This window comes from Haliotis rufescens, unplaced genomic scaffold (genome assembly GCF_023055435.1).
Source record: "Haliotis rufescens isolate VD_foot unplaced genomic scaffold, xgHalRufe1.0.p SCAF_19, whole genome shotgun sequence".
NCBI classification, from domain to species: domain Eukaryota; kingdom Metazoa; phylum Mollusca; class Gastropoda; order Lepetellida; family Haliotidae; genus Haliotis; species Haliotis rufescens.
In genome coordinates this window covers 1,842,120-1,869,725 of record NW_025963879.1, presented here as the reverse complement: position 1 = coordinate 1,869,725, position 27,606 = coordinate 1,842,120, and the positions used below count along the sequence as shown (strand labels likewise).

General features: G+C 37.4%; 1 protein-coding gene across 2 annotated transcripts; it reads left to right on the top strand.

The window, feature by feature from the left end:
• The first annotated feature begins 1,551 nt into the window (after nucleotides 1-1,551).
• LOC124113026 (zinc finger CCHC domain-containing protein 2-like) lies at nucleotides 1,552-27,606 on the top strand. 2 transcript variants are annotated; one of them, XM_046473266.2, is made up of 14 exons: nucleotides 1,552-2,174; nucleotides 9,839-9,914; nucleotides 10,440-10,516; nucleotides 10,673-10,744; nucleotides 11,311-11,380; nucleotides 12,000-12,060; nucleotides 12,948-13,108; nucleotides 14,076-14,162; nucleotides 14,847-14,913; nucleotides 15,827-16,031; nucleotides 16,282-16,373; nucleotides 16,723-17,021; nucleotides 17,295-18,602; nucleotides 19,528-27,606. In XM_046473266.2, the coding sequence occupies exons 1-14, from the start codon at nucleotides 1,692-1,694 to the stop codon at nucleotides 19,569-19,571; spliced, it is 3,102 nt and encodes a 1,033-aa protein (XP_046329222.1). In that variant the 5' UTR covers nucleotides 1,552-1,691; the 3' UTR covers nucleotides 19,572-27,606. The 2 variants fall into 2 exon arrangements, with proteins under 2 accessions (XP_046329222.1, XP_046329223.1); XM_046473267.2 differs by lacking the exon at nucleotides 14,076-14,162.

The window sequence follows — 27,606 nt, the reverse complement described above, 5'->3', positions numbered from 1 at the left end:
TTTTGTTGCAATATTGACAAAAGCGACGGAAAGCTATACTCACTCGTTAACTCATGTGAATGAGTATGGTTTAACGCCACTTTTAGCAATATTTCAGCAATATCATGGCGGGGGACACCAGAAATGGGCTTCACACGTTGTACCCATGTGGGGAATCGAACCCGGGTCTTCGACCTAGCGAGCGAACGCTTTAACCATTAGTCTACCCAACCGCTCCTAATTTACATGCAGTGCTCATGGTAAGTTGATGGAGTGGTGTGTGATGGAAGCGATTTCAAGACGAAATAACAGAGTACAAATGCAGTTTTAACAGTTTAATCTTTCATATTAATATAAGTTGTCATTAGGTTCACTTAAATGCATTTGATGTGGTTAATTGTGACGTTCGAAAAAAATCAAACACGCATTGTCGTAGTGCAGTTTGTATAAACACAAGCATGCTACATACATGCTGCCATATAGTTTCCGAGCTGTTCGTTGAACAGGTGACTACACGAAGACATGCACTCCGGCGAAGAATTGCCTTGTGTAGTAGACTTGCGGTTCCTTGTTATTTTGGAGAACCGAAGCATTCCTCTGACATATGCTGGCGTGAAACTGAGGAATTACAGAGCCACTCTTCTCTCTCACCACTAGGCACTATATTTACCTCAACCTTGCTCCTATTTAGGCTGAATTCACAACATGCTCTATCGGATGTGTTGCCAATGACCCAGATAAAAGGATTTTGACCCATTTGACTTTAGAAAGAGTTAAATTGTTTACATTTTAATGAGTGTAATTAAACAATTTTAGTCGGACGTTGCCATATGTGGAAGTTTAAGGTGTTAAACTGCATGTAGGATGAAACGTGATGGGATTTAAGCCTTTACGTAGCACTGATATCAGATATCTAAAACTTGGTGATGCTTATCTGGATATCATAGAATTACCAACGTATATATGTCATTATTTGTTACGTAGATTAATTCATTTTAAGTCTTCCTGTCTGTCCTTGGGTCCTGTAACGAACAGTTTTTATCAATTTCTATACGTATAAGTTCGCATATATGCAAAGTGATTCAAACAACATGTCATAATCGCACAGAAGATTTTCCGACACAAGTTGACAGTGATTGGCTACCTAACATGGTATTATACTAGTTTCTAGAAAACAATCAATTGTAAAGGATCAGTTACTGAAATTTATGTAATTTAATGTACAACATTATCACAGAAACGTTTCTTTATGTTTTGTAATATTATAATCTAGAAGCTAACATATTGTTCCAGTGTCTATTTTGCTCTATTTGCGTAAATACCTATTTTTCTTGGTGTTGTAAGTTAAAATATCGTTGTTTAAATATGATATTTAGATTGATTTAGTGTTGAATCTGTAACCACAACTTACTCGATATTTATATTTAAAAACAAGTAGCATTTTCTAAGGACAAAAAATCACAAACGCTCCTTTTTTACGATAAATAAAATGAGTACGGGTTAGGAATAAGTGTTTATTGTAGAATAGTTGTGTTGCAAGTACTCTACAAATCCAAAGTGCCCGTATGACCATTACTCGTACTGTTTCGGAGAATTTTACATGGCGACTTACTGAAAATTGTGATCTATTACGGCAAATTTAGGAAGTTATGAATAACTGATAGTCGCCTAATTGGAGGAGGACGTGCTTCAGACAGGCACCTCACTGTACGATGGTGTGTAAGGAGGAATTATGTAAATGGTTCAAGAATCTAAGGCCGCACCAGCGGATAGATTACATGTGTGGACTGCTACATATGTGCCTCCCACTGGAACTTCGGTTTCTCGGATCTGTGCTTGAAGACCATGGGAAGAAAAACTACAATTTCCTTCGTGATGCAGAATTAAAGGCAAACAATAGTGCAGAAATATCAAAGCTACAATCGGGAACGGATAAACAATTGCGTGCAACAGTCAGTGTTTATTTGTCGTTGTTACATTCGTCCAACACCCCGTGCGCTCAACTTCTCTTCGAAGTGTTGGAGAAAAATCTTGAAAGAGCTTTCACATTTGGAGCCGATCCCAATGACAATGAAGAAATCTTGATGGCTTTGACCCTGGCCATCAATCATCCTGCGTTTCAGTTTCACCAAAAGAACATTCTCTATGAGCATTATGCAAGATTCGATCCCGGGGCAAGTGACAGACGGAACAAGGTATGAGTTTCAATGGTTGACACTCGGTGCTGTTTATTCCAATATGGCGGACACCAGTTTTGAAATTCCATTTTTTGCCCAAAAAATGTTAATATTAGGACACAGAGTTACTTGAGAATGTGTGGTATTACTTACCTAATCAATTACGTATTCAGAACTGTGTTGTCATAAATGTATTCATAATTTTATTAGAGATAAACGGAAAACTCTGTTCTGTCAAAAACACGTTCTGTGTCCTTTGACAGTACAGATGTGTTGTAATTTCTGTAAACATTGAAATTTTCATGAAATACATATTAAAAATACAATCCACCAACACTGAGTTAAGACAGACTTAAATATGAATGAGTATCTCATCATTACTTCACATGGCGTGTGTACATAATGCCCTGTTAAAAGATGAGTTCCAATACTTAATATTGGAATCAAAAGAAGTACATGCCATAGATCCTTACTTATAAAAACGTTTGGTGTGTGTGCTAATAACCTTGGTGTCTATATGATTTTCAGAAGGTTTTCCTCTAAATGTACATGATGGGTAGGACCATGAAGATCTGGGTTATAATAGGTCTTCAGCAACCCATGGTCAATCCGGGTAGTCAGGCACACTGTTTTGGTTGATGCATGTCATTCATGATTGTATCCCAATTGTGTGGATCGATGCTCATGATATCAATTACTGGATTGTCTGGTTCAGACTTGACTATTTTCAGACTGCCGTCATAGCTGGAATACTTCTGGGTGCAGGAGTTTAACAACACACAAACAAAACATGATGTGTAGATTGTCATAAACAGTTTGCCATTTGGATTAGTAGTATCACTAACAACTGATTAAATAATTTGTAGACTGCTTGGCTTTATTTCCGAAATTGCTGTGAATGCATCACAATGTCAACAACACAAATGACATTCTTCTAAGGGAAATATTTACATGGGTTGGCTAAAGGTTCCAGTGGTTCATGGTATTGTTGTGAGTCAATTGAGTGTTGTATGATCTAGCAGTCCGCTGTAATCCAGCTATATCAGAAATCAACTTGTTCTGAAAGTAATCATGTCTGGATCAGGCAAACCACTGACTGAAAACACAAGCAGTGATGCACTTTATTGGAGCATCATCATGATACACAATCAGACGTGTCACATTTCAGTCAGTTCTTACAAAGAGTATGTGCTGACAGTCTCATTAACATGATTAAGCTCAGATATTTTACTCCAATAAGATCTGAGGACACCTCCACGGAAGGTCGTGTCGGGTGAACCCTGAGATAACTTTGACTGCCAAATCTAACTGAAGGCTGTGTAGGTTCTTGAGCCAATCACCTGTCAGCTTCCTAAAACGATAAGGTTTCATTTTTTTCACCAATGTTCATAATCAACTAGTTCTACGGGTCATTTTGGACTAGTGCCGAGATTGCTTTATATTCGGGAATCAACAAATAGTCCTCCTTGATTTTCACTAGCCTTTGACTAACTGACTGATCGTGTAGACATTTGTGTATGACATGTACAGGATGTATGAGATCATCTTTTGAAAGATTATTTGTGACTATAGCATTGATTGTATCAAAGCCATAATATTGTTTCAAACTGCTCATGGTGCCTACAAAACATTGTTTAACTGATCGTGCTTATCATTGTTTGACCTGACATTTAGTTGGATCCAAATAGGTTAATTATCATGATTATTGGTCTTCAACGTCTAAACATATATTTAGTTTACTTCACTGAAGTTTCCAATCTCATGTCTAATTGGTTCAAAACTGGCTGAATGCACATCTGTATAGCTTCACTAATCTAGTTGAAATTGATAATGATTTCAGGCAGTACACAAGAGTACTTTAACACTATCAGACTATAGCACTAATCAAGTGCTAATTGAGTAGAACTCATTAAAAATAATCCTGTAGTTCGGCGTACTGACATGTTGGACACATATAGTTGTATGCAAGTACATGTGTTTTACATGGATCAAAACAGGTCTTTCCTCGCGAAGTGCATCAAAACACGTGAGCACCTTGATTAAAAACGTTAAAAGATTTGGAAAATATCTATCAACGCCCAGTTGACAGTACACATCATTTGCAAATCCTGCAGTTGATCAAAATTTCCATGTTGAAATCAATGTTGTTTACAACATGTACAAACCATATGTCGATGTCAATTTTGATTGGACTATGCATAGACTTGTTAGTCCAGCCAAAATATCCTCCTTAGTTCCAGCCAAGTTTGGCGAGGGTGGAAACTGGACTTTTACAGTCAGTTAACTCCCTTGCCTTGTGAAGATGGATGTCTCACATCAGTTGTCCAAATTAGGCATAAAAGTCAAGAAGTCTTTGTCATGACCTCAGTGTTAAAATATTTAGGGGTCCCTCAGTTCACATACTACAACAGCAAATCTCAAGGACACCAGGACCCTCCTTAACTTTCAACACTGCACGATATTGTTATGTTCGTGGAATGGAAATTAACCAGAGTCTTCTTAGTGGTCAGATTCGCTGACTTGGTTGATGCATGGCGTGTTATCATATCCCAGTTTCGTAAATCGATGCGCATGATGTCAATCACTGGATTGTCTGGGCGACAAATGATTATTTACAGACTGCCATAATGTACCTGGAATATTCTGATTTCGGAGTTTAACATGTTAAACAACAAAACAAACAAATTATATTTTTTTTATTATTACAATGTCATTTCATATGTACCAAAGCTCCTTTTCTCGGGGTAATCTAACTGGATCTTGATATGTCCACTGTTAAACATACTATATCATCCAATAGTCCCTTATCTTGTATTCAATTTGACCAGAGGTAGCCCAGAAGTAGTGCTGTTTTCATGGCTGTCATCTCTTTGTAGTTGTTGAGTGGATAGTTTAGGGTATTGATGATGGTTAAATATCACCAGTTAATTAGCATATTGGTGGAAGGTCACCAGACAGGTGAAATATGTGTGAGATGCCTGTTAGTATTAAGTAGGTCCTTGCTTGCACTGCTTTGCTGTGTATACTAGTATAGCATGTTTCCAGGGGACAGTTGTCTATGTGCCGCAATTCACTGTGCAGAATTGCGTCCCTTTGGCGTGACAAACCTGTGATCGTGGGTTCAAATCCCGGTTTGCCCTAATTATGTTTCTAGGTTTGTCAGCACCATACACATGCTTGTGGGTTACCACAAAGTGGTAAATGTCACTTCAAGCTTTCTTCCCACATAAAGCTGACACGATATTACTGGAAAATGTCCAAAGTGGCGTTAAACCCAACTCACTCACTCCATTGTAGATGTCCCCCCCATTTAAAGTCATATGTTCAGTGCAGTTTCAATTTTCCTCCTCCTCCTCAGTTGTTATACAATCAGCAAATACCTGGTAATCAGTGAGTTTATTAGTTATTTAGACCATAATCTGCAGTAAGTGATCTTGGGAAAGTGGAGACACTAGTTATGCAATTAGTTATAATTTACAGAATAAAAAAACATTACTTTGTTCTTGGTTTGATTGATTATGCCTACAATTTTCAAAATTAAACAGGGCTTCTGGTGTCCTTGAGGTATTTCCAGGAATATATGTACACATTCTCAGAGGCCGATATGCGGCCAAACGGGAATGAAACATTTGCCATGTTTGCCAAGTCATGTTACCAGTATGATAGTAATACATGTAATAGATGTTATTGCTCTGCAGCAGTGACTTGCATTTCACTGATAACTGGGCCTTTAAACAAATATAGGGCACTAAGCAGTCAGAGATAATATTGTAAATAGTATTTCATTTAGGGATCCCAAAATCTTGAATATGTACCTTTAAATATTTGGTTGGCATGCTAAACCAAATATAGTAATTCTAGACAAGGGGTTTGGACTAGTGGCTGAAGTCCAACAGTTACTTTTGTGTTATTAAACCTGAATAAACTTTCAAGGCAGAAATATTTTAATAAAGAAGTAATGTCAGTGAAATGTTTCTGTTGTTAGTCATTGATACTGATAGCCTTCTTGGAAATGTCATAATCTACCTTTCCAATGAAATCTAAAAATATCATTAACGGAGAGTTAAACAGAAAGTAGAGACTTGTACACATGGTATATGGCTGTTTGGTTTGGGCCATGGATTTGATCTGTCGACAGGTTGTGTTGTTTGCTTGTATTTAGCCAGCGACTTCAACAATTGAAGGATTTTATTGTAATTTTCTGTGGCATTGGTGCCATTGCCTTCTTTGAAGTCTGCTCAAGGATGTTGTTTAAAGTTGCTTATTTGGTACTTGATGAACATCTGAGACCTACAACTTTGTTGTAGTTACTTCACCACCTCTCCCTGATTCTCTTCAAGTTTTGCACTATTGTTGGAATTAATAAATTGATGGTTGTAACTTGTGCAAAGAGTTCCATTAAGTACAATCAGGGAGTCAACAAATATGTATTTGTGTTTCTCAGCCTGAATTTTTTTCAGTCTGACAGGATGTCGCTGTGAACACCACTTTATTGTTGTTGACTGTCCAAGAACACAATACACATTCTCCTGTTCTCACCATCTCTCTTCCTTCATTTGTTCTTTGCATGCTAAATATTGTAAGTTCTCCTCCCATGTAATATGTGCTGAAAATGTTGGACATCTTTTTTAGCATAATATGAAATAAATTATTAACATGATTAATGAGGAGGATCTCTTCCATCATGATAGAAGATATTTGTGTAACTGTTCGTGAGCCACATGGCATCTGCACCTCAGGTCTTAGACCAGCACTCGGCACAGCTGTCAAGGTCAAATGTTGAAGTGATCTTTAACATTGATTATGTAAGTAAATATATCTGCAGTTGACTTCAACTCAAGCAAACTGTTGTTTGTCATAAGATGATAAATTGCTAACCTATAAAAATATTATGAACCTGCATGTATTTTCCTTCAGGTACTTCAGATAGTGTAAATGGAATAACTTAGCAATCAAATAGAAAATGGGAGGAGCAAGATGTCAGTGATAGTTTTATATATAAATGTTTGTTTTGCATTCCAGTATACAAAAGTTATACCATGTATACAGTGAGCGCAATAACATCATGATCATGCTAGCAGACATCCATCATTGTCCATAGGCAATAGATTCCTATTTTAGCCTTTCATAAGTTTGCACCCAAGATTTAGATAATGTAGTGTCGCTAAGCTTGTTAGGTACCTTGGAGATTCTAAATATTTTGGTGTTATATACATCATGTGCATTTAGAGTTCTCTAATCAACCACTGGGATCTCATTCTCACTAAAGTGATTGGATATCTTTACTGCTTGTACTGTTTGTAGTCATGTTTTCACTTTCTACTTTGGGTGTATGTGTCTAGCAACCATTAAAAGACACCAACCATGAACAGAATGGACATGATGGAGGTGGTCTGGTATATTTTATAGGTTTGACCCACCAGGGTTTTACGCGATGCACAAATCATTAATGTCCATCCAGTAATCACAAATGTTGAGATTGGGAGAATATTCTGCATCCCGAGGATGTACAATATATATTGTACCTATAGTGCATCAAGAGTAGTTATGGGTGTCATCCATCAGTCATGACCACGAGGGCTGGCTATCAATACAGATCATAAAGATCGATAATCGTTAACTATATATCGATCAATTATTGATGAATATCGGACAAGTAACTGAGCAAATATGCAATAAAGTCAGAAAGAAATCAACACACTTCATGCCATGGGTGAGTGGTGACACATTCAAGCATGGATTACTCTGTGGACAATTAAGTTATACATGTAACAAAAACAGTTGCGTTCCATCTTTGGCAATTGACATGACTGATCATAACAGTCTGTTTTGGTAAATTTTAACTTTCATCCCAGTTGTTTATGTAACGATTTTCAATTTGTTTTTCAACCCTAATGACCACTGTCCACATCATCATTGATTCATTCCAGGCTCTTACGGTAAATATCAAGATGTACAGTACACTACACCATTACATTACATTACATTACCTGCAAGGACCCTTAAAAGTATTATTACTTTTGTAAGTCAAGGTAAAATTCTGACCCACCCATTCCATTCTGGATGGTTTTGAAAATTATGACATAACTGAACTTTGCAGATGAACTCTGTTTAGGTTTAACTTTAGACATTAAAGAATTAAGCAATACCTGATGATATTGAATTGATAAAATTACTGGCCACTACATAATTTTTGATAATAAGGACAATGTTGTCTCTGACAGAAGTGAATGTTTGATGCCTATTGTCCTGGTTGTAAAACTACTACAGTTTAAGCAGATTAAACACTTGGAATATCATGCCTTAAAAAAGATAGAAAAATACACCAGGGTTAAAATTTAAATTATATCATGTTATATTTCACTTGTCCACAAAAATGACCTGCTGCAGAGTTACCATCTACCTGATGGTAAAAGTGGTAGTCTACAAGGAATGTCATATTCCTTCCTGGAGTTACTTATCTAGCAGCATACCTATTGATTTTGAACATTGAATACAGATATGTAGATCTGTTTATTTTGACCTACCTATCATGACTGTTTTAATGATAGTTGCAGAGTTCTGAAGAAAAATTCAATTAGAGGGAGGTAGTGGGGACACCTGGACATTATGTGAGGGGTGAACAAATCAACTGTGGAATGACAGGAATGAGGATACATGTATCACTCTGCGCCGTCAGCTACTAGTCCACTACTCCACTAGTCCATGCTCAGTCTAGTACATGTAGTAAGCTCAGCTAATAAGAGTTCATATAACAACACTACAAATCACCTACTGACAGCTAAGTTTGAGCAAGTAGACAAAAGTAGACTCAAAAGATATATTGTAAACAAACACATGCAGTATTCAATTTGACAGATGTCTTATTTCTATCATCATGTGCAGCCATTATTTGGAACACCTGGGGTTAGGCCTGACGTACCAGGCCCTTAATAGGACAAAGTCTGTAGTTAAGCTTGTGCAAACAAATACAATATAATGTTCGAAAACAATTGATTTGTTTGCATTTTGATTACATTGTTAGTTGTAATCAGGAAGTTAATTTTGAAATTGATCATAATATTTGTATAAATAACTATGATGTATCATGATTGACTATAGGAGATGGATGATTGATACCCCATTAACTTGTGTAACAAACGTAATGAAACGTTTCTGTTGCTCTTTAAATTTACTGATCATACTGATTATGGCTACCCATCATTAACTACATTCAGTCTCTTCATCATGTTTAAGGTATTCATTTTGTGATGGAGTTGACATGTCGTGTTAAGAATACAGTACATTGAGTATGTCACCACTACTCACTATACACTTCATTAATCTAAGTGGGTTTGGTGGATGTCAAATTCTAATTATTTCTTGATGAATGTTCTTGACCCATCAATGTTTGATCATTTGTAGCAAACTTAGACATGTTTGACATGATCCCTTTTAGTGATAGATTACAGTACATTAAAGATGTAGTAGTTTTGGATTAATTTGCATTTTGTGTGCACATGTAAAATGTGGCTTCATGTTACACCAGAATTTCAAACGCTCAAGAGATTGGTTCATGCTCTTAGCTTTTGGTGATGAACTGTAGGTATTCCTATCATTATGATAACATTTGATAAAGATGTACATGTTTCAAGTTATTTTCTTTTAACCATGATAACAGACAATGCTTAAATTTCTTCCAGAACACTGAAGCATGTGACCTCTTCGAAGAGCCAAGTTCAGTTGAAGCAGTTGAAGCAAGACTGAGGGAGCAGCAAGGTAACTCGACATGGAGATTCACTGCATGACATGTCAAAACCATATATTTACCTGAAAGTATTAACAACATGGATTCAACAAGCTTGACTCCCGACAGTTTCTAGGGATTTGGTCCTGTCCCACACATAAGCACATGTAACATGTGATGTCTCCTTCAGCAGATGTCTTTGAATGAAATATGCTTCTGTTCACCCGGCAGTAATTGGGTACTTGGTTGGGTGAGATGATAATCATGATAATGTTGCTGTTAACCTTCATTCGCCTCACAGGCAGCTTGGGTTTCATACTCCCCAGGTGTAATAATGGTGTGCTTCCAGCATGATATCTAGCAACGAAAAGTGCAACACTAATGGACTACTATAATAAGCAGATTTCTGGTGTATGACATTGATTAGTTGCTTGTAACATGAGGAATAGAGTGTGTATCTTCAATGGGAGGGGTACCTGAGGGGATATTTTGTTACATTATTATGAAATAACATTAAATCGTCTCTCAAATGATTCATTTATGACATTTTTTTACAGACTCCATTTGCAACGTAGAGGTGAAAGAGTTCTCCCCACGCAAGCAATCTGGAAAGAAATTTGAGTTTAAGGTCCATGTGAGTAGAATATGTTTTGCTTTTTCCTAATGCTTAGGTTATGAAATTAGTTCAATCTTAGGATGATTGTGACATTTTGTAATGTGTTTAGTTTACCTTATTTGATACCCCCATATGTTTGTAACTCATTAAGTAAGTGTTCTGATGTACCTACAGGTTACCTGGTCAAATGGCAGTGTGTTTGAACTCACCAAGACAATGCGGGAGATGCACGATTTTCACATTCGAGTAAGTATAGCGATTTCCACCCAAATGAAGTGTTCCATGTGGAACCATATCAGCCTAGGCGTGCCTACAGAGATCACAGGAGTGTCACAGATTGTCCATGTTGGGATATAGTTTAATATGTGTATCATGATTCATATATATTGATGCTATTTCTATATTCACCTAAATATAAGATACATGAATAACATGATACATCTACCTGTGCATTCATGTTATATTTCTGTATCAATTTTCCAAAAGTAATAACCTGCCTTAACAACTTCTATGGCTAGCATTACCTTACTTACTGTCATTGTTCAGAATGCTATCTGATTACATAATATTATTTGAATGAGACTAGATTAAGCAGGCCACATGGAACATGGGAATTTCAGTCAAAAATGAGGCAAATTACCAGCAGGTATTGCAAGACGTATCATATCATGACTCAAATATCACGATTTATGTCGAGTTTTGGGGCTACTAGTTAAGTGAAATTGCTATCTTTCTACAATATTTATATTGTCCAGAAAGGTTTGGAATATGATCTGTGTAATATCTGTTTTCACATTCTCTCCCCTTTGCAGTTGTTAAGACTTTTTCCTGATGAAGTTGAACTTCAAAAAAGAGAATGGAAATCCGCCTTTTCAAATCACTGTAAGTTGTGTAGCTAATCTTTCTTCTTATACTACAGCTTATTGCTGTGTAAAACAATAATCTATAAGCATTGTAGTTGCTTAGATGTTCTTTGCCCTGATTATGTTTCTAATATGTAGTCACTATATGGTCTTGTCTGTCTCACTCTGTATTTCATTTCTGGAGCAAAAGTTGAAAACCGTTAAAGATTTTTCATCTAAACCTGGTACATGTATTAACCAGGGGCTGAAGTGGTGCCTTTAGCTTTTGTTGGGACCGGGGGAGTTGTCATCTTCTGATGACTCTTGGTATCATTCGTATCTAAAGCATTACAATTTGCTGTTCAGAGTTGCATCATAAACCTATGATAGTGGGTTCAAGTCCCAGATTCACCTTGGTCATATTTCAGGTATCTCAGCACCCAACTGTTCATGGGTTTCGCTAAACTTGCAAATGTCTAAGACCTGCATCACTTTGGGCTTTCCTCCCACATCAATCTGACGCCACGATATGACTGAAATACTGTTCAGTGTGGCATTAGACCAAACTTGCTCCCTCACTTACAGATTCACATCCTACTGTTGTTATGACTGGAGTTAGATTATGCAAAATGTGAAGTGCAACCTCATTGCTGTTTCAGATAACCATCACTACCACCAACACAAGGAGGAGCTGGCCAGGACCCTGACAAACTACATCAGGTGTGCTAGTTAGCTTTGCTTTCACATCTTTTATATCACAGAGGATTTCAATCTTAGGACACTGGGCAACTTTACAAGTGTGATTCTCTGAACAATCCTGTGGATGTTCTAATGACTTTTGTAACTGCTTTCCAGAATGTGGGGGGGGCATTCGGGTAGGCTAGTGGTTAAAGCGTTCGCTTGTCACGCCAAAGACCCGGGTTCGATTCCCGACATGGGTACAATGTGAGACGCCCATTTATGGTGTCCCCAGCCGTGATATTGCTGGAACATTGCTAAAAGCGGCGTAAAACCATACTCACTCACTCCAGAATGTGGCTATTGTGTGACCTGGCTGTTAGTGTATCTCTCTGCGGTGCATCTTTACTCATGCTACCAGGTACCAACCCTGTGGTTTGGCTGATTCAGACTCAGTTATTTACAGCCACCTGACTGAGGCATTGTGGTGGATTCACTCAGTCAATTTAAATCCTAATACCTAGGACAGATTGGGCAGAGGGGTTAAATCAGTATGCCAGATTTGTCCGACCCTTGAAAATTAAGTGCCGGGCAGATGGGGAAAATATAATTTAGTTGCTAGTTGCCGTCGTATGAAAAGTATGGAAATTGGTGTTAATAACTTTGAAACTTTGAAGAAAACTTGGCTGGAAATGTACCTTACTCAATTGTATGCAAATGTTCCTGAATGATTTTCCCATCCCATTCAAAGATAGGATATTTATATAACATTCTGCAACTTCAGCCTTCTTTCTGTCCTGTAAGTCTCAGCTCACAATTGCCCACATATTGATGTTAAACTTTTTACAAATGCTGCCAAAAGATCAGTTTGGACTGGTAGACTCAAATGTTTTTGATATAAACTGATAATATGGGGTCTTTTTTTTCAGCCTTCTTGTCAGACAGTCTGCTATACTGAAGCATGATCAAGTTGTAGAGTTCTTCAAGGGAGGCAATCAGATTCAACAAGGTCAACAAGAGCAAGTTATCCCTCCTGCACCTCCTCGTGTAGGCTGTGGTGTAACCCTCTCCCCAATGTCTGTAACTACAGGTAATGGACGTTTCAACCAAGCAATGATATGGTTGAAATATATGTTTGTATTCAATGAAGCACTGCTGCTGTATTTGTAAGATGTTATTTTTGATGATCTGGATTAGTTTGCTGCACATATCCTTTCATACATTGCACACACAATAAGAACATTGACTTTCAACCAAGGGTGGATTCTGGTGGAGAAAAGACCTCGCCTCTCACATTTCTTGTAAGGGCATATAACATACTATAACAAGAATAGAGTGGTCAAAAGGGGACCAGCATAGAAGAATATGCTTCAGTTTTAACCTGGCTTATAGGTTGTCAGTGTACCCAGATATCATGGGTAGTGAAGGTATGTTTTATCCCACTGTCAGGCGGGACTTGTGGCCCAGTTGTCTCGAGTGCCACATTTTGCTGTGCAGAGTTGCATCCCTTAGGCGTGCCGGAAACCTGAGATCGTGGGTTCATATCCCGATTTGTCCTGCTTATATCTAGGTTTATGGTTCTTGTGGGTTTCACCAAAGTGATAGAGGTCTCTGACTTGCATCACTCCATGCATTCATCACTACATTTCCTCCCACTATAAGCTGACATGCCATGATAATTGAAATACTGTTCAAAGCAGTGTTAAACCCTTTGCACACACTCACACTATCAACCACTTCTTTGTCAGATTCAGATTGCATTTCTGCCGTGAAATAGCTGAAATATTGCAAACCAGGCAGCTGTTCTACAAAATGATGTTAGTGCTACGACTAGTGTAAGCCTATGTTAAATTATAGGGGTCATGATCTCCATAGCGCTGAGATTGCTTGGTGGAGCGGGCCACTGGACATAAACAAATTTCCAACTTCCCCCACCTTCACAGTCAAGTTCTTGTTTGTTGCACAGTTCTATTTAGTTCTATAAATGTTGTGAGGACTTCTTTTTGTTGTCTGCTAAAGTGTTCATTTCTATGATACTTGGTTCCATTGTTTTGTAGACGGGGAGCAGATGATACCTCCATTTCCACTGAAATCCTTGACAGTATGCAACTCGCAACTGCATCCTTTTCCTCAAAATTATCTTGGTAAGCCTCAGAGGGGGTATCTAACTATGAGGCTTTGGTGGTAGATTTTGTGAAGCGGGAAGGCATTTGTATTTGCAAGGGATTCTATTGCTTTTGTATTTGACTGTTAATTTTATGGTTTAATATCACTGCTAAGATACTTGTACTGTGTTTATTCTGTTATTCTTTAGAATATTTGTTGAATGTTGCTGAAATAAGTGTATGTGCAAAAAAAATAACCATTTTCTGGTTGCATGACGTTATATTTGGTAACATATTATTCTTTTAATTCTTTTGTGTGTTGTAGGAAATATGGTCTGGAGTAATAATTGTCAAATATTTCAGTAATCAAACCCATAACAGTTTTCAACCAGTAAATATCAAGCAGTAACTTCTGTAATATATTCAGAAAATACCAATTTTCTAGGAACATAAATATCAGTGAAATCAGTTGCAAGCTTTCATTCTGTTGGGTTCAGGCCTGATCTTTCCTTGCTGTCGTCATCTTTCTTTGTTTATGCTCTCTAGCGTTTTATATGTTCCATATGACATGTTAACATAATGAACATTTTGAATGAATACGTTGTGCATTTTGAATCTTTTATCAATATTTTAGTGCTAATTGCTGTTGATGTGAATGAAACTTTGTCTCGTATGTACATTAATCAATTTTGACATAAGGTTGTTTTGGTGTGGCTATTCCAGTTCCTATAGACCCGAGGTTGGCGAGATGTAACTCTGCAGACTATCTCCCTGTCCCTAACAACCAAAGGTAGGTACTGATGTTTGAACTAACTACCATAGTTCAGGATTAGATTACCTATATTTTTCATCTGGTGCATATTCTCCCAGTTTCTCTCACTGTTGAAGTCTCTAAATGAATTGGGTAATTTTTTTGTTGCACTTAGTATAGGAGAGATATGACGTATATCACTTAACTTCCTTATTTTAAATGAGTCTACATCACAGGGAGAATTATCAGGATTCATACAGACTTGAAAAGGCCTTGACATTTCATTTTAGGTCCCTCTTAAAATGCCTTGATTTTTAGTGTTAATCTTGAAAAACCATGAAAATCATCAACATAGCTTGAAAAGCCTTGAATTTGTACAAAAATGACATGTACTGGGTAGTAAAAATATTAAAGCACTCAAAAATATGAACAAAGTGATATCACAGTAATAGATTGTGTGCCAAAGACAATGAAGAATTCATGACAAACCTAATTTATTTTTTGGTTGGATGTGAAAGTAAATCTTTTTGGAAAATGTCTTATGGTCATACTGCTTTAAATAGTATCATTTAATGGTATGGCATGCTGGATTAAATAAAATATTGACAGACTAATAACCCAACTAAAAAGCCTTGAAAATGACAGTTGACAGCCTTGAAAAGGCCTTGAATTTTAGTGTTCCCTTTCTGTATGGACCTTGATTATAGATATTGTAAATATTAATCTGGCCCTGGGCTCACCATCTTCAAATAGAAAACTGGAATGTTGGAAAATCACTTACATATACTTAGGGGGGTTGTATTGTATGCAATGGCTGATTGCAATACTATTATTAAGACCCAATGCATTCACACCTACATGTCTAGAATCAAGAGGATATCCTGCATGCTCTTTATTGTGTAGTCAGTTATGTTTTGAAGAGACATGAGATTCTTTCTTTCACTTGTTACAGGCATATCTGTCCCCATGGAGTTGTCTCCCATCATGTAGACTCTCCCTCACACTCCTCCCCTTCCTCAACAAATGGGTCCCCCCTGAACAGCCGCTCCACATCCCCCAACCAAAGCTCTGATATGTGCATGGAGACTGTTCAGCTGCTGAAACTCCTCAACCTGGATCAGTACTCAGACCTACTTGGGAAACTCACCCTCAAACAGGTACTGCCATCAACTGTCTGCCCTATTTCTGTCTTTATTCTGATATAATACTTACTAGCCACCTTTATGTATGTTTTCATAACTGAAGGTTTGTTTTACATATAAATTGCTGTAAAGGCAGTCAGTCACTTTCACTGAAAAAGTGAAATCAAATAGAAATTCATTTTGTCATTTTTGTAGTTGCCCTTACTTTTGACTTCTGTAATAAAGGCAGTTCGTAATCATTCATTAACTCAATTGTTAAATTTAGCTGAAGTCCCAGTCTTCAGAAGACTTGACTAAAGCTGGTTTACCAAAGGATGCCCAGAACAACCTCAAGTCAAAACTGGAGACTATCAACAGGTAAATGTAATCAAATCATGTGAAACCACTCATCACATGTAAGATGTGAGAATGAAAGCTATGTTTTGTTACTCGAATAACACTACAAAAACTTTGAAGAAAATTTTGTACTTTGATCACAGACTTGCTGTCCCTTGGTGGAATCTGTCTGCAGTAACCTATTCTTGTTGTAATAGAAAAGAAGTATCAGTCATTTGCACTGTTTCAATGAATGTCATAATATTGTTTTGAATTTGGTTGAGCCAAGAAAGACCCTTACAATATGTAATTCTTAGTTATATACCAATTTCTATATGTACACAAAAAGTTGGAGGTTTTCTATGTGCAGTATGTTTTGCTCTTGTTCCAGAGAGAAAGGAAATCCTGCATTGAATGGTGTAGTAGATGGTTCCAGTGGGACATTGTCCCCTGCTTCTCCCAATAACATCCCCTGGCCCACAGCCCACGCTCCCCCTATTGTCCCCATCCCCTTCTTAACTGGCCCCATCTATGTCACCCATTCCCCTGCCCCTGTGGTACCCCCACCCCAGCCAGATGGGGTTGGGTCGGACTCCGAGGTATCAAGTGCACCTCCTAGTCCAACACAGATGTGTAATATGAGACAGAGACAGAAGACAGACAGCTCGGGATCAGATGATAATGACAAAGGTTGGTTATGTTATTATTGTCATGTTTTTGTCACTGTATTATATGTCAATCTTTAACTTCAATTACAATGTGCTTCAATCACCAGTAAATCATCTATTTCCTGAACTTACCACTTTGTAGAATGAAATGGCAGTCAATGACGTAGGCACCTTCTGTTTTTTTAATTACTTTTTTTCATTTTGAACTATGTTAAGTGTAAATTTATCTAATATTTATAAATGTCTTTGTACATATTTCCTTGAATGTATTTTGATCAGTGGTTTCTTTTTACAGACAAACCTAATGGTAGTGAGTTTGATAATCCGCGAACAGATGGTAAAAGAAGGTTGTATCCAAATCGCCCAGGATTACTTCCACCAAGGTCAGGAGGTCCTTATCCAGAAGAGGTGAAGGGTGGTTTGGTGAGACAGCCTTCCCCCCATAACGTCTACTCCGACACCAAGCCTGACCTGGCTCCTGTTGCAACTGCTGCTATGTCCACACACAACGGGTATCAGTCGGACCCTAATCCTAGTCCTGGGACATCGTCAGGCTTCGCACCGCGCCATGCCGTCTTTCCCTCCATCCTTCGTCCCTACGTGAAGCCAGCTCCAGCACACACAAACTTAGCTCTACACAACAAGAATGTCATCAACATGCCGCAAGAAGGTCACGTCAAGCAACAACCGCATATGATGATGTACTACCACGCCGTGCGCCAAGACATTCCCATGACCACTAGTGTGATGCCATTGAACCTGAACAACAATACAGTTACCAATCAAACATATAGTGCTAACAGTGAGGGTGTCAGTTCTCAAAGGATTATGCAGCCGTATAATATGTCATTGTGTCAACGAGGCCCGATGGTGCCTCTGCATGGCCCAAGATCTGTGCTTACCAATGTTAACAGTGCAACATCTGTGACTGTTTCACAAGGGGGGTCCCCACAGTCTATTCCGGCAGGCCACTCTGCCGGTCCAGCTAACCTCAGTGTGAAACCTGCTAATGGCGTCCCCGTTCCTATGCCCAACCCGTCTGGGACGCCACCAGAATCTGTTCATTCTGGCAGTGACTCTCCACTTCAGATGATTCACAATAGTCAGAGCGCTGCCTCCACCACTATCACATTCTCAACTGCAACGTCAACATTCTCGGCCGCTCCCCAGACAGTGTCCACTACCACTCATGCTCAGTGTAGTTCATGTGGCTGTAACTGTAACAGCGGCACCCCCTCCTCTACTAACTATCAGCCTCAGTACAATGTCATACCGCCATACCCGTACTACATGCAGGCAAGCATCTACCAAAATGGCATGATTCCACCCTTCTCCAACCTGCCCACGTACGGGCACCATGTCCCTCCGCCAGCCTATCCCAATGGACTAAATCATGAAATGTATGTGAACCATCCAGCTTTTCCACAAATGCATCCAGCCATGGCGGCCCCCCACTTGGTCCAGAGCTTGTATGGGAACCTCCACCATGGTCAAGGCAACCCCGGGGCCCATGTCAAACACAAACCTCAGGGCTGCTACAACTGTGGCTCATCCTCGCATAAAGCACAAGACTGCAAGGAAAATTCAATGGATGCTATGTCAGGTGAGCACAATTTATATGAGCAGTGCTTTATCCTAGTTTTTGTCTGTTCTCAGAGTGCCGTCAAGATGGATTAAGTGATCTTGATTTCTAAGGATAGGTTGACACTGATTATGATTGGTGATCCGTGAACACTATATCTGTGTACTGAGGTAGTTATCATCTAGGACCTGCATCACTTAGTACTTTCTCTCCTAGCCGAGGTGACATGCTGTGATATAATACGGAAAGTGTTCAAAGCAGCATTAAGAAGAACTCACTCACTCTATCTTGTGACTATATATGAGTAGTTTGAGGAAAGTTCTGTAATTGTTGGTCACAGTATTCCATATCTTGTTTAATAATGTTACAAAAAGACTAACAACTATGATAGATCATTGGCAGATTAAATCAGTTGTCTCTCAGTGATAATCGATAGTGATTTTTTTAGTAGTCTGTATTTGTATTCGCAAAAACATGGTTTCAGTTCTTCAGATGAGTACGATCAATTTCGCTTATACATTTCAAGGGTTGAAATTAAACATAAAAGTCAATGGTTCCTTATCATAATGATATAACAATACAGTAAATTATAGTTATGACGAACTTGAAGGAATCACTAATTTTAGTTTGTAATAACCGTAGTTCATTATAAGCTTTTATACAGCATCTATTCAACAAATGGTCGGGACTAAAAAATAAGGTTGTTATATCTGTCAGTTCGTTACAAGCGTGTTCGTTATAAACGTAGTTTACTGTATCAGATTTGGGTGGTCTGTATGTTCAGATACCAAAGATCTCAAGGACCCCCCCTTAATATCAAACTCTGAATTTAAGTAGAAATGTGTCCAGACCTATTTTGTTGCAGATATAATCAGTCTGAAGGTTGACTCTGTGTAAAGAATTATGCTTGTCCTGAGAAAAACTAACTTTGACATGTTTTCTGCAGGACACTACCACCTGGACTACAAACCCAAGTCCGACTCTGACTGACAACGACTCAGACCTGGTCGGTATGGACGATCAGGACTAGTGCGTGTCAGCTGTGTGGCTTCTCGGTGAACAAACCGTCAGCACAAGTTCATTGGCTGTCTTTCATGATGTTGAAGATACAAAGCTGACGATAGGCTGTGTGCAGTTTTCTGTTCAACCTTTTTGATGAAGTTTACACAGTTGACTTGAGTAGATGTTTCTGAAATGAAGTCCAAATGGCAAGCACTCAGATTAGACAGTCTGACTTTGTGCTGAATAACAATATTTGTCATGTTGTCAAGTTGATTTTGATACAATTCATCAAGGTTTTACGAGTATATACGAGCCATGTCAGTTAGTGATTGAAAACTGTAGAATTTGGACGCTTGTTGAGGTCGTGAGGTCACAGTGGTGTGTTGTGATACTGGTATGCTGACAATTACTCCCTAGCTTACAAACATTATCTGCCAAGTGCTGAAGCATCACAATTTTCCTTGGTGTTATTTCCTCTTTTAGTCCCTGTTCATTGATGTGAATGAGGATTTTTAATATCATATCTACCAGTCTTTGTACCTGTGCCCTATTTTCATTCTCCTATCATTTAAGTATTACTTCATCTTAAAATCAGTGAAGTCTTCTCAATGGTGTCATTTATCATACAGTATATTTCATATGTTTATGTTAATATTGAGAAGAATGGATATAAGATATAAAGCTAGATGACAATTTATAAAAATGCTTCGGATTAATCAGTTTTTGTCAGTTTGCAAGACAGTGGGCTTTAAGAAATTCCTGCTGCTTGGTTTTAAGGGCAGCAATGAAAGTAACAAAGTTTTTTTTTAGTTTACTTATCTGGCCATCAGTGTTTATCTAGGATGAGAATTAGCTCACAGTCATAACACAAATGATCACTGTATTCGTGTATTCTGTATGTCAATTGTGCACACTTCATGCCTCTGAGCATTTGTACTTAGCAAAAGCGACAGACAAAAGGATTGATGGCTTACCCTTCTCTAGCTGTCTGTCCTGCCTACGTGTTTGTGCAATGATGAGTTGGTAGTTGATGACTGTCAATCTGTAGCAGTGCTACAGGGTGCCATTTACTGTAGCCGTTTTACGTAGCTTCAGTCACACATAATTTCACCAGTAAATTATTTTAGCTATGGAGATATTGATTGTCAAGACATATCTAGCTAGCAATGATCTTATTGCCAATTCATATCTAACTGTTGAGAGAAGCTGTTGTATGTGGCTTATACAAGTTGGTCATATCTTTCACTGAGTAGCTGTTTAGATGATAGTATTTACTAGTGATATATTTTTAAGGAATTGAAATTAATTCTCGACAAAAATCACTGTTATCAACTTAGCGGTTTGCACTTTGATTGCAGACCTATTTCCAGTTGGAACTGGTTATTTCTGGTTTGTCTCATGTCACACTAGTCATGTCATACATCAAAACACTTCGCCCAAGTGCTTGTTTATCATTATGATATTTATTTTTATGAGTTTATTTTATGATGTATGTATATTTCCCAACGTATGTGCTCAAGTAGTGTGGTGTCCACTCCTGTATGTTTATGTATGTACCATTGTCTCTTCACTGCATTGCTATGACAGACTCACTCATGCAGGTATCAAGGTCACAGGACAGAAGTTACTGCAGCTGAAATTACATTTGAGAGGAAATTACCGGTATCCTTCTTGATGACAGGAAATTATCCTTCTTGATGAGAGGAAATTATCCTTCTTGATGCTTTGCATTTCTGTTTTGGTAGATTTTTTCCAAAGCAATGTGCAGTTGGTATTTGCATTTAAAACAATGTTTATCAGGTTGAAGGATGGACTGTGTGTAAAGTAGGCAAAGAAATAGACCTTAGACCTTTTCTTTCTGATCACTCATCATCATCATTGTCTTTGTGTACCATTCAAGTCAGTTTCAATTAATATCTCTATCCAATAACTCTAGTCTTGGATGTATACAGGTGAGGTTCATATGCAATATTTCATAAATTGTGTTTCAGTACCCAAATGTTTATCAAGTAGTTAAACCACATGGCGTTCCTGTTAAGCAGGTGTGTCACACTAATTTATTGTATGAAGGAAATATATTACAAACTTGCCACTAGGGTAACAGTATGACATGCAGACTTAAGTACCTGTTCTCGTGCCAATACATGAATGTTTATTTATATATGCTCATGAAGAAAGTATTAGCAATGTCATGGATATAAGTTATTGTTTTTCACAATTCAAGAGGCTGGTTCCACAAGCTGATCTTAATGCTATGACAATCGTAAGTCCTACTGAATAGATACTATGATAGGCATTGGCTTAAGATTTCCTTATAGAACAAGGCCCTGCTTTCTGGTCATAATGGTACCACGATGACCATAGCTTTAACATGTGTTGTTTGTATGGTTATCCTGATAACAGAAATGACCTTTTGGCAAAAATGAGGCATAGACTAATAGCTGTAAGTTGAAATGTTTGTCATATCCTGTTGCTACTGGAATGGAATTCTTGACAGATTGATCTCCATGTTAGTACATGTTTGTGTGTGACAAGGACAAGCTGACAACATTAACAAGGAGTGGACAGATGCTTAGGGTTTCAGTCTAATCAGACATTGTCCTCCCAGTTCCCATCTAAAATCACTGTACATATTTTTTGTATGTTAATTGGTTTGCTTTCAAGTGTGCTGTTTAAAAAATTGTGTGCCAAATGTTTTTGTTCAGAAGATTTAGAAAATCTTGGGTCATCCCCAAAGAAAGTCACCTGGCTTAATATTCCCCATCCCATTATCAACCCTTGGCAGTCAGAGATGAAGCTGTGACGTGTGAGCATCACTTGCAGCTGTTTAGCAGAACATGGGACCTGTAATACTGAGGACTGTCAAATATTGTCCCTGTGTGCAGCCACACTTGTATTGTATGGATTGCAGACTTTTTCACACCAATTAGCTTGGTTGTTAAAAATATGAATAAAATCGTAGCTCAATAGTTTTTTATGTTTGCCATGAAGATGTTTCAGTCAATCAGTTTTGACATAAAAAAAAGTAGAAACATGATACTGTTTAATGTGCAGAGTTTTTGGTATTTTACTGTAACATGTCCTGTATATAACTTCAGAGAAGGCTTTGTTCTCTTGACAGGCTTGCAAGGGCCAGAGATTTTTATCAAGCATTATTTGAAAAGTTAATAGTTTCTTTCCTTTTGAATTGTTTATATTGTTGTATTTTTAATGTTTCTTATCTGTCAAAATTAGAGTTGTCAGGGAAAATAAGACTAATATGATTACAAATATGAATAAAACATTTAAGCTGTTTTCATTTAAATTTTGGCGAATCTGTAAACCCAAGAATAAATATAAGTGGCCTTATTATTTGTATTATGTCAACATTGATGCTATGTTAGAACTTCAAAATGAAACCAATTGTTGTCCATTAAGGCTCAATTTATTACATGGACTTGTGTAACAAATTTAGTATGAAGGATAATGCATTGGGACATGGATAAAGTGCTGAAGCTATTGACACTGGTAATCTGACCTTCATTGTGAATCACATCCTTATTCATCAAAGCAATAACATTGACTGTCATAAGTTAAGATTTATCATTAAGACTCATGTTAGTTGAAGTTATTAGGTGGCTTTGTAGACCAGGATCCTTGCTATTAGTTGGCAGTAATCAGTTACTTGTTTCACAAAGCGATCCTAGTGCTAGGACGACAGTTGCAACTCCTATAATGTAAGATAGTCTTACGATAGTTGTAGGGCTACAATCATTGTATGAAATGAGCCCCAGGTCTTTGTTTGCTTTAGACATCAGCCCAGCAGTATATTCCACATCTTACTGACAATTGTACTCAAGTAGTCTGTTCATCTCTAGGATTCATATGAAATCTATGTCTTGTGTACCTTGAATTTTATTGATGAAGAGAAATATTTCTTTAAAAATACACATAGAACACTAGAGCATGTCATTCTAAATATCCATTTGTGCCAGATTTGCACATTGATGATAATTTACTGCCATTGTGCTCCCCACTTGTCTAACCTGTCTTGGCCTTGGTGGCTATAAGGTCTACTCTGCACAGCCAAAGATTTATTTTTCTATATTAGACATTTCTTCATTCAAATACATGACATCTTTTACTTAACCTGTGTGAGTGATTGACAGATAAAGGATGTTTTGCTTTAACCAAACATTTTGCAAGCACTGCTATGCAAAGGTGTAAATTTCTTTCTTGTATGTACATAAGTGGGTGAGAATGAATCTGAAACTTGTATCAAAATCAAGGGCTATATATATAAAACTGAAAAATTTTGTGATCAAATTAGCTTATGTGCATAAATAGCTGAGGTTAGCATGTTAGTATCTTACTATGTTTCATGACAGGGTGCAGTTCACATAGCAATCCTGGCGATCCATACCCCATTCACACTGACTCGTGGTAGTCATTAGACTAAGTTTGCTTTGAGTAATGGAGCCCTGGTCACCATGAATTTATTTCATTGGATAATTGTATATGTCTATCAGATAGGTACATTTTTTACATAATAATCAGTAGCTCTGTGATGCCAGTCACCATAAGATACTACAAGATGGATACAGTTTCATGAAATCCTTGACATTGACATTGAATCAATGTTGATTTTATGAGATACTGAGAATGAAATGTACATAATTTCTGTACAGTGTTATTTGCATGGGAATGAAGTGATATTTATTCTCTTGTAGAAAGTCACAAGTATGAGATCAGTCACAAATAGAAACAAGTACTGTGATGTCCCAATGCTGCCCTGCCCCTCCTTTCTGTAAATACAAGATCAAGTTGTGTATATTCGAGTTATATGCTTACTACAGCCAAAATAGTTTGTCTCATATTTCAAAGCATATCCGCCAGCCAGTTACTTTTTTGTCAACAAATAGAATTCTGATGTTTCACGTTTGGGTTAAAAAAGTATGCAGTATGATTTGAGGAATTTAGACCTTGCTTTAGCTGCATTTTATTGACAGAGTCCTTGTTTGCAAGTATAATCACTTGTTGAGGCATTGTTCTGACATATGGATCTTGTTTGAGTGCTTATTGTTGCGTATTGACATCCCGTTTGTGCTTTGTGCTGGAGTGAGGAGTTGTCTCAGCACTCAGTTTCCTTGTGGAGTTGATATGGAACTTCACCAAATCACCTTGACTTTCCTTGTGGTCAGAGTATAGCCTTATTGAGCAGCCTTGGATTGACTGAGAATCATGCCGAATAGTGACATGTTTCATCTATTAGAATTTACCTATTAATGCAGTTAAAACCTTTTATTGTATTTGACTCGATATTTGCAATTTTGTTCATAACTTATTTCAGATTAACAGTGCACAGTACTCTCAAAAGTAAGAATGTGATGTACCATGTATTGGGGGAGGGATGAGGTATTAGGCGACCCCCAAACTTGTCCCTTGAAATGACTATCTAAATGATATGCAGTGAGGAAAGACCAACTTCTACCAAGAGCAACATACAGATGATAACATACATCATACGTAGGCCATGTTTTGAAGCCAAGCTAGAAAGGCCTGGCCTGCTTGTCTTATCTTATAACTGAATGGGAAACTATGCTATATATATATTTGATGAACGAATAACATTATCTGTAGCAAGTTGATGTGTAGGCCTAGTGCAGGTGTACTGTCTGTCTGGTGTGGTGCCGTCATTCCTTATAAGTGCTGTTGTTGAGCATTGTTTATACACATACACATACACATACATCCTAGTGCATACATCTGTACATTGTTTGGCCCTTGGCTGTATCTGTTTTGCCAATCTCCAACACCCACCATTGTCAAGCTCATCACCTGTTCAGAAACATGTGTAAACTATGTCACCAGTATTTTTTTAAAGGTAAATGTATTTTTATTGAAATTCAGAGCAAGATGTTTTCTTTATGTACAGAGGATTATAAGCAACTGGTAGTTATTTTAGCCAAAGTGTGAGTGTGGAAAACGCCAAAAAGTGTGCGCGAGTGTTGCTGTGTGTAGACTTTTCATGAGTTTGGTGCCAATTTTACTGTTTTGTCTGCAGTTGTGCCATGAGAGTTAGTGTGTGGTATGGCGGTGACGATGGATCTTGTGTTGGAGGCTGTTGTCAGTGCAGTGTTAACATGGTTGATAATGAGTTGCTCCATTGAAAGTCATCAACATTGTATCAAGTGTTTCTTTTAAAGAATGGTTAATATATTTCCCTTTTTTGTTTCCTAAGGTATTATTGTATGTCATATTGATCAATTTGATATGAATTGTTAACAATTCATCTAAAATTCATATTCATATAAAAGTTGTTGTACATAAAAGTTTTGTGTGTCCAAATAATTAGGATATCTTAAATGCAATCAATATTCAGACTAGTTTAGTCATTTATCTTAACAGGTTCCCAAACATACATTTTTCATGGCGTTCTATATTTCAGTGTGGCATATTTTCATTTTTGTATGAGGTTTAAGCAATGTCTAAGCCTTCTCTGACCATGTTTAAAACACTCCACAAAACAAAGTACTGAAACCAAATGGGATGTTGCCAAATTGCTTCTTTCTTCCTATAATGTAGAAGAGAATCTGTGAAAACCTATAGAACATCATGTACTGGTGTGAGTATTTTGACAATGGCCAAGTACAACGGAAATTATGAACATGTAGCTTATGAAGAGGCCTAGTTTGAAATGTAAAAAAAGTGAATTATTATGTTTGTTACACTGAATTTGCAAGAAGATCCCTAAAGAACAGTTTTATCTTATGGTCACTTGTGAATTAGAAATAATGAATTTTAGATTGGTAGTGGAACATGGAATTAAGTTAATTTAATAGTATATTCATCTAAATTATTGTTTGAATACCATTCCCCATGTTATCAGTGTAACAGCATCCTTTTAACAGAATGAATGAGAAGCGTTTTATTGTGTGTGTCTGATGTTTGTTGATCAAAAGTGCAACACTTAATTCCCAATGTCCATTACAATGGAAACGAGATAAAAATGGTTTGGTCTGTTTCTTCACAACGTTATTCAATTCCAGTGACAAATGTGATGGCTTTTAGAATGGTTTTATAGGTGCTACTGTTATTCTATGGGATTTTATTTATTGGATCACTTGTTACAGATTCAAATTATTTTATGTTCTTTGATTTCCATTAATGTCATTACTTTTAGACAATCCAATGACATGGCTGTTTGACCATCCAATGACAGTTTGTATATTACGACACTACCGGATATTATTGTACTTTTATCTGATATTAGTTGACTTTATGGAAAGCAGAATTTCCACAAACACTGACTAGATTCGAAACCTTTAGGTAAGTGTCAAGTCTTGTTAGTAGGCAGAGAGTATTATCTTCACACATTTCACCAGTAGTCACATGTTAAAATTCTCCAGTTTGTCTTACCGTGTATACATAGGACTGTTGGTAGGTTGCTGTAGAGTAGGAGCTCTCAAGTATTCCATGTTTATTCCAGTTGTGAGAAAATGTTGAAATGTTCAGTGCGACTTATCGGACATTTGACACAATATGATGTATGCCTTGTTGAATAAAGAAAATATATATATTTTGTTAGATAATTTTCATATCTTCGCCAACTTCCTTGGCTAGATTTGTGGTATCGTTGCTCAAAGATACAACCCGATCTGTTCAAATGAGAACTTAACATTGTGAGTATCATTATACTAAATTTTGTGGATATTAATATAAACAGCTGTTTGCATATGGAAGTTGGTCTCCAAGACTGTTTGAAAGCTTGCTTGGAAAGTTGACTTTGTACATATTTATCAAATCACTGTGTTCCTGTACAGAGAAAGAATGGTTTTTAAGTTAATGTGTGTATGAAATGCCTCCTGTGTTGTTTATGTTGAAATATTTTTCATCAGCATGGGCTGATGCTGCAAGGTTGATATATTTGTAGCCATTGAACACGGAGGGAAGTGTCAATTGTATTTTATGCATCAAAATAACTGATCTTGTAATAGGAAATCATGACAAATAAAGCCAATAAAAATGGATAAAATGAACTCCA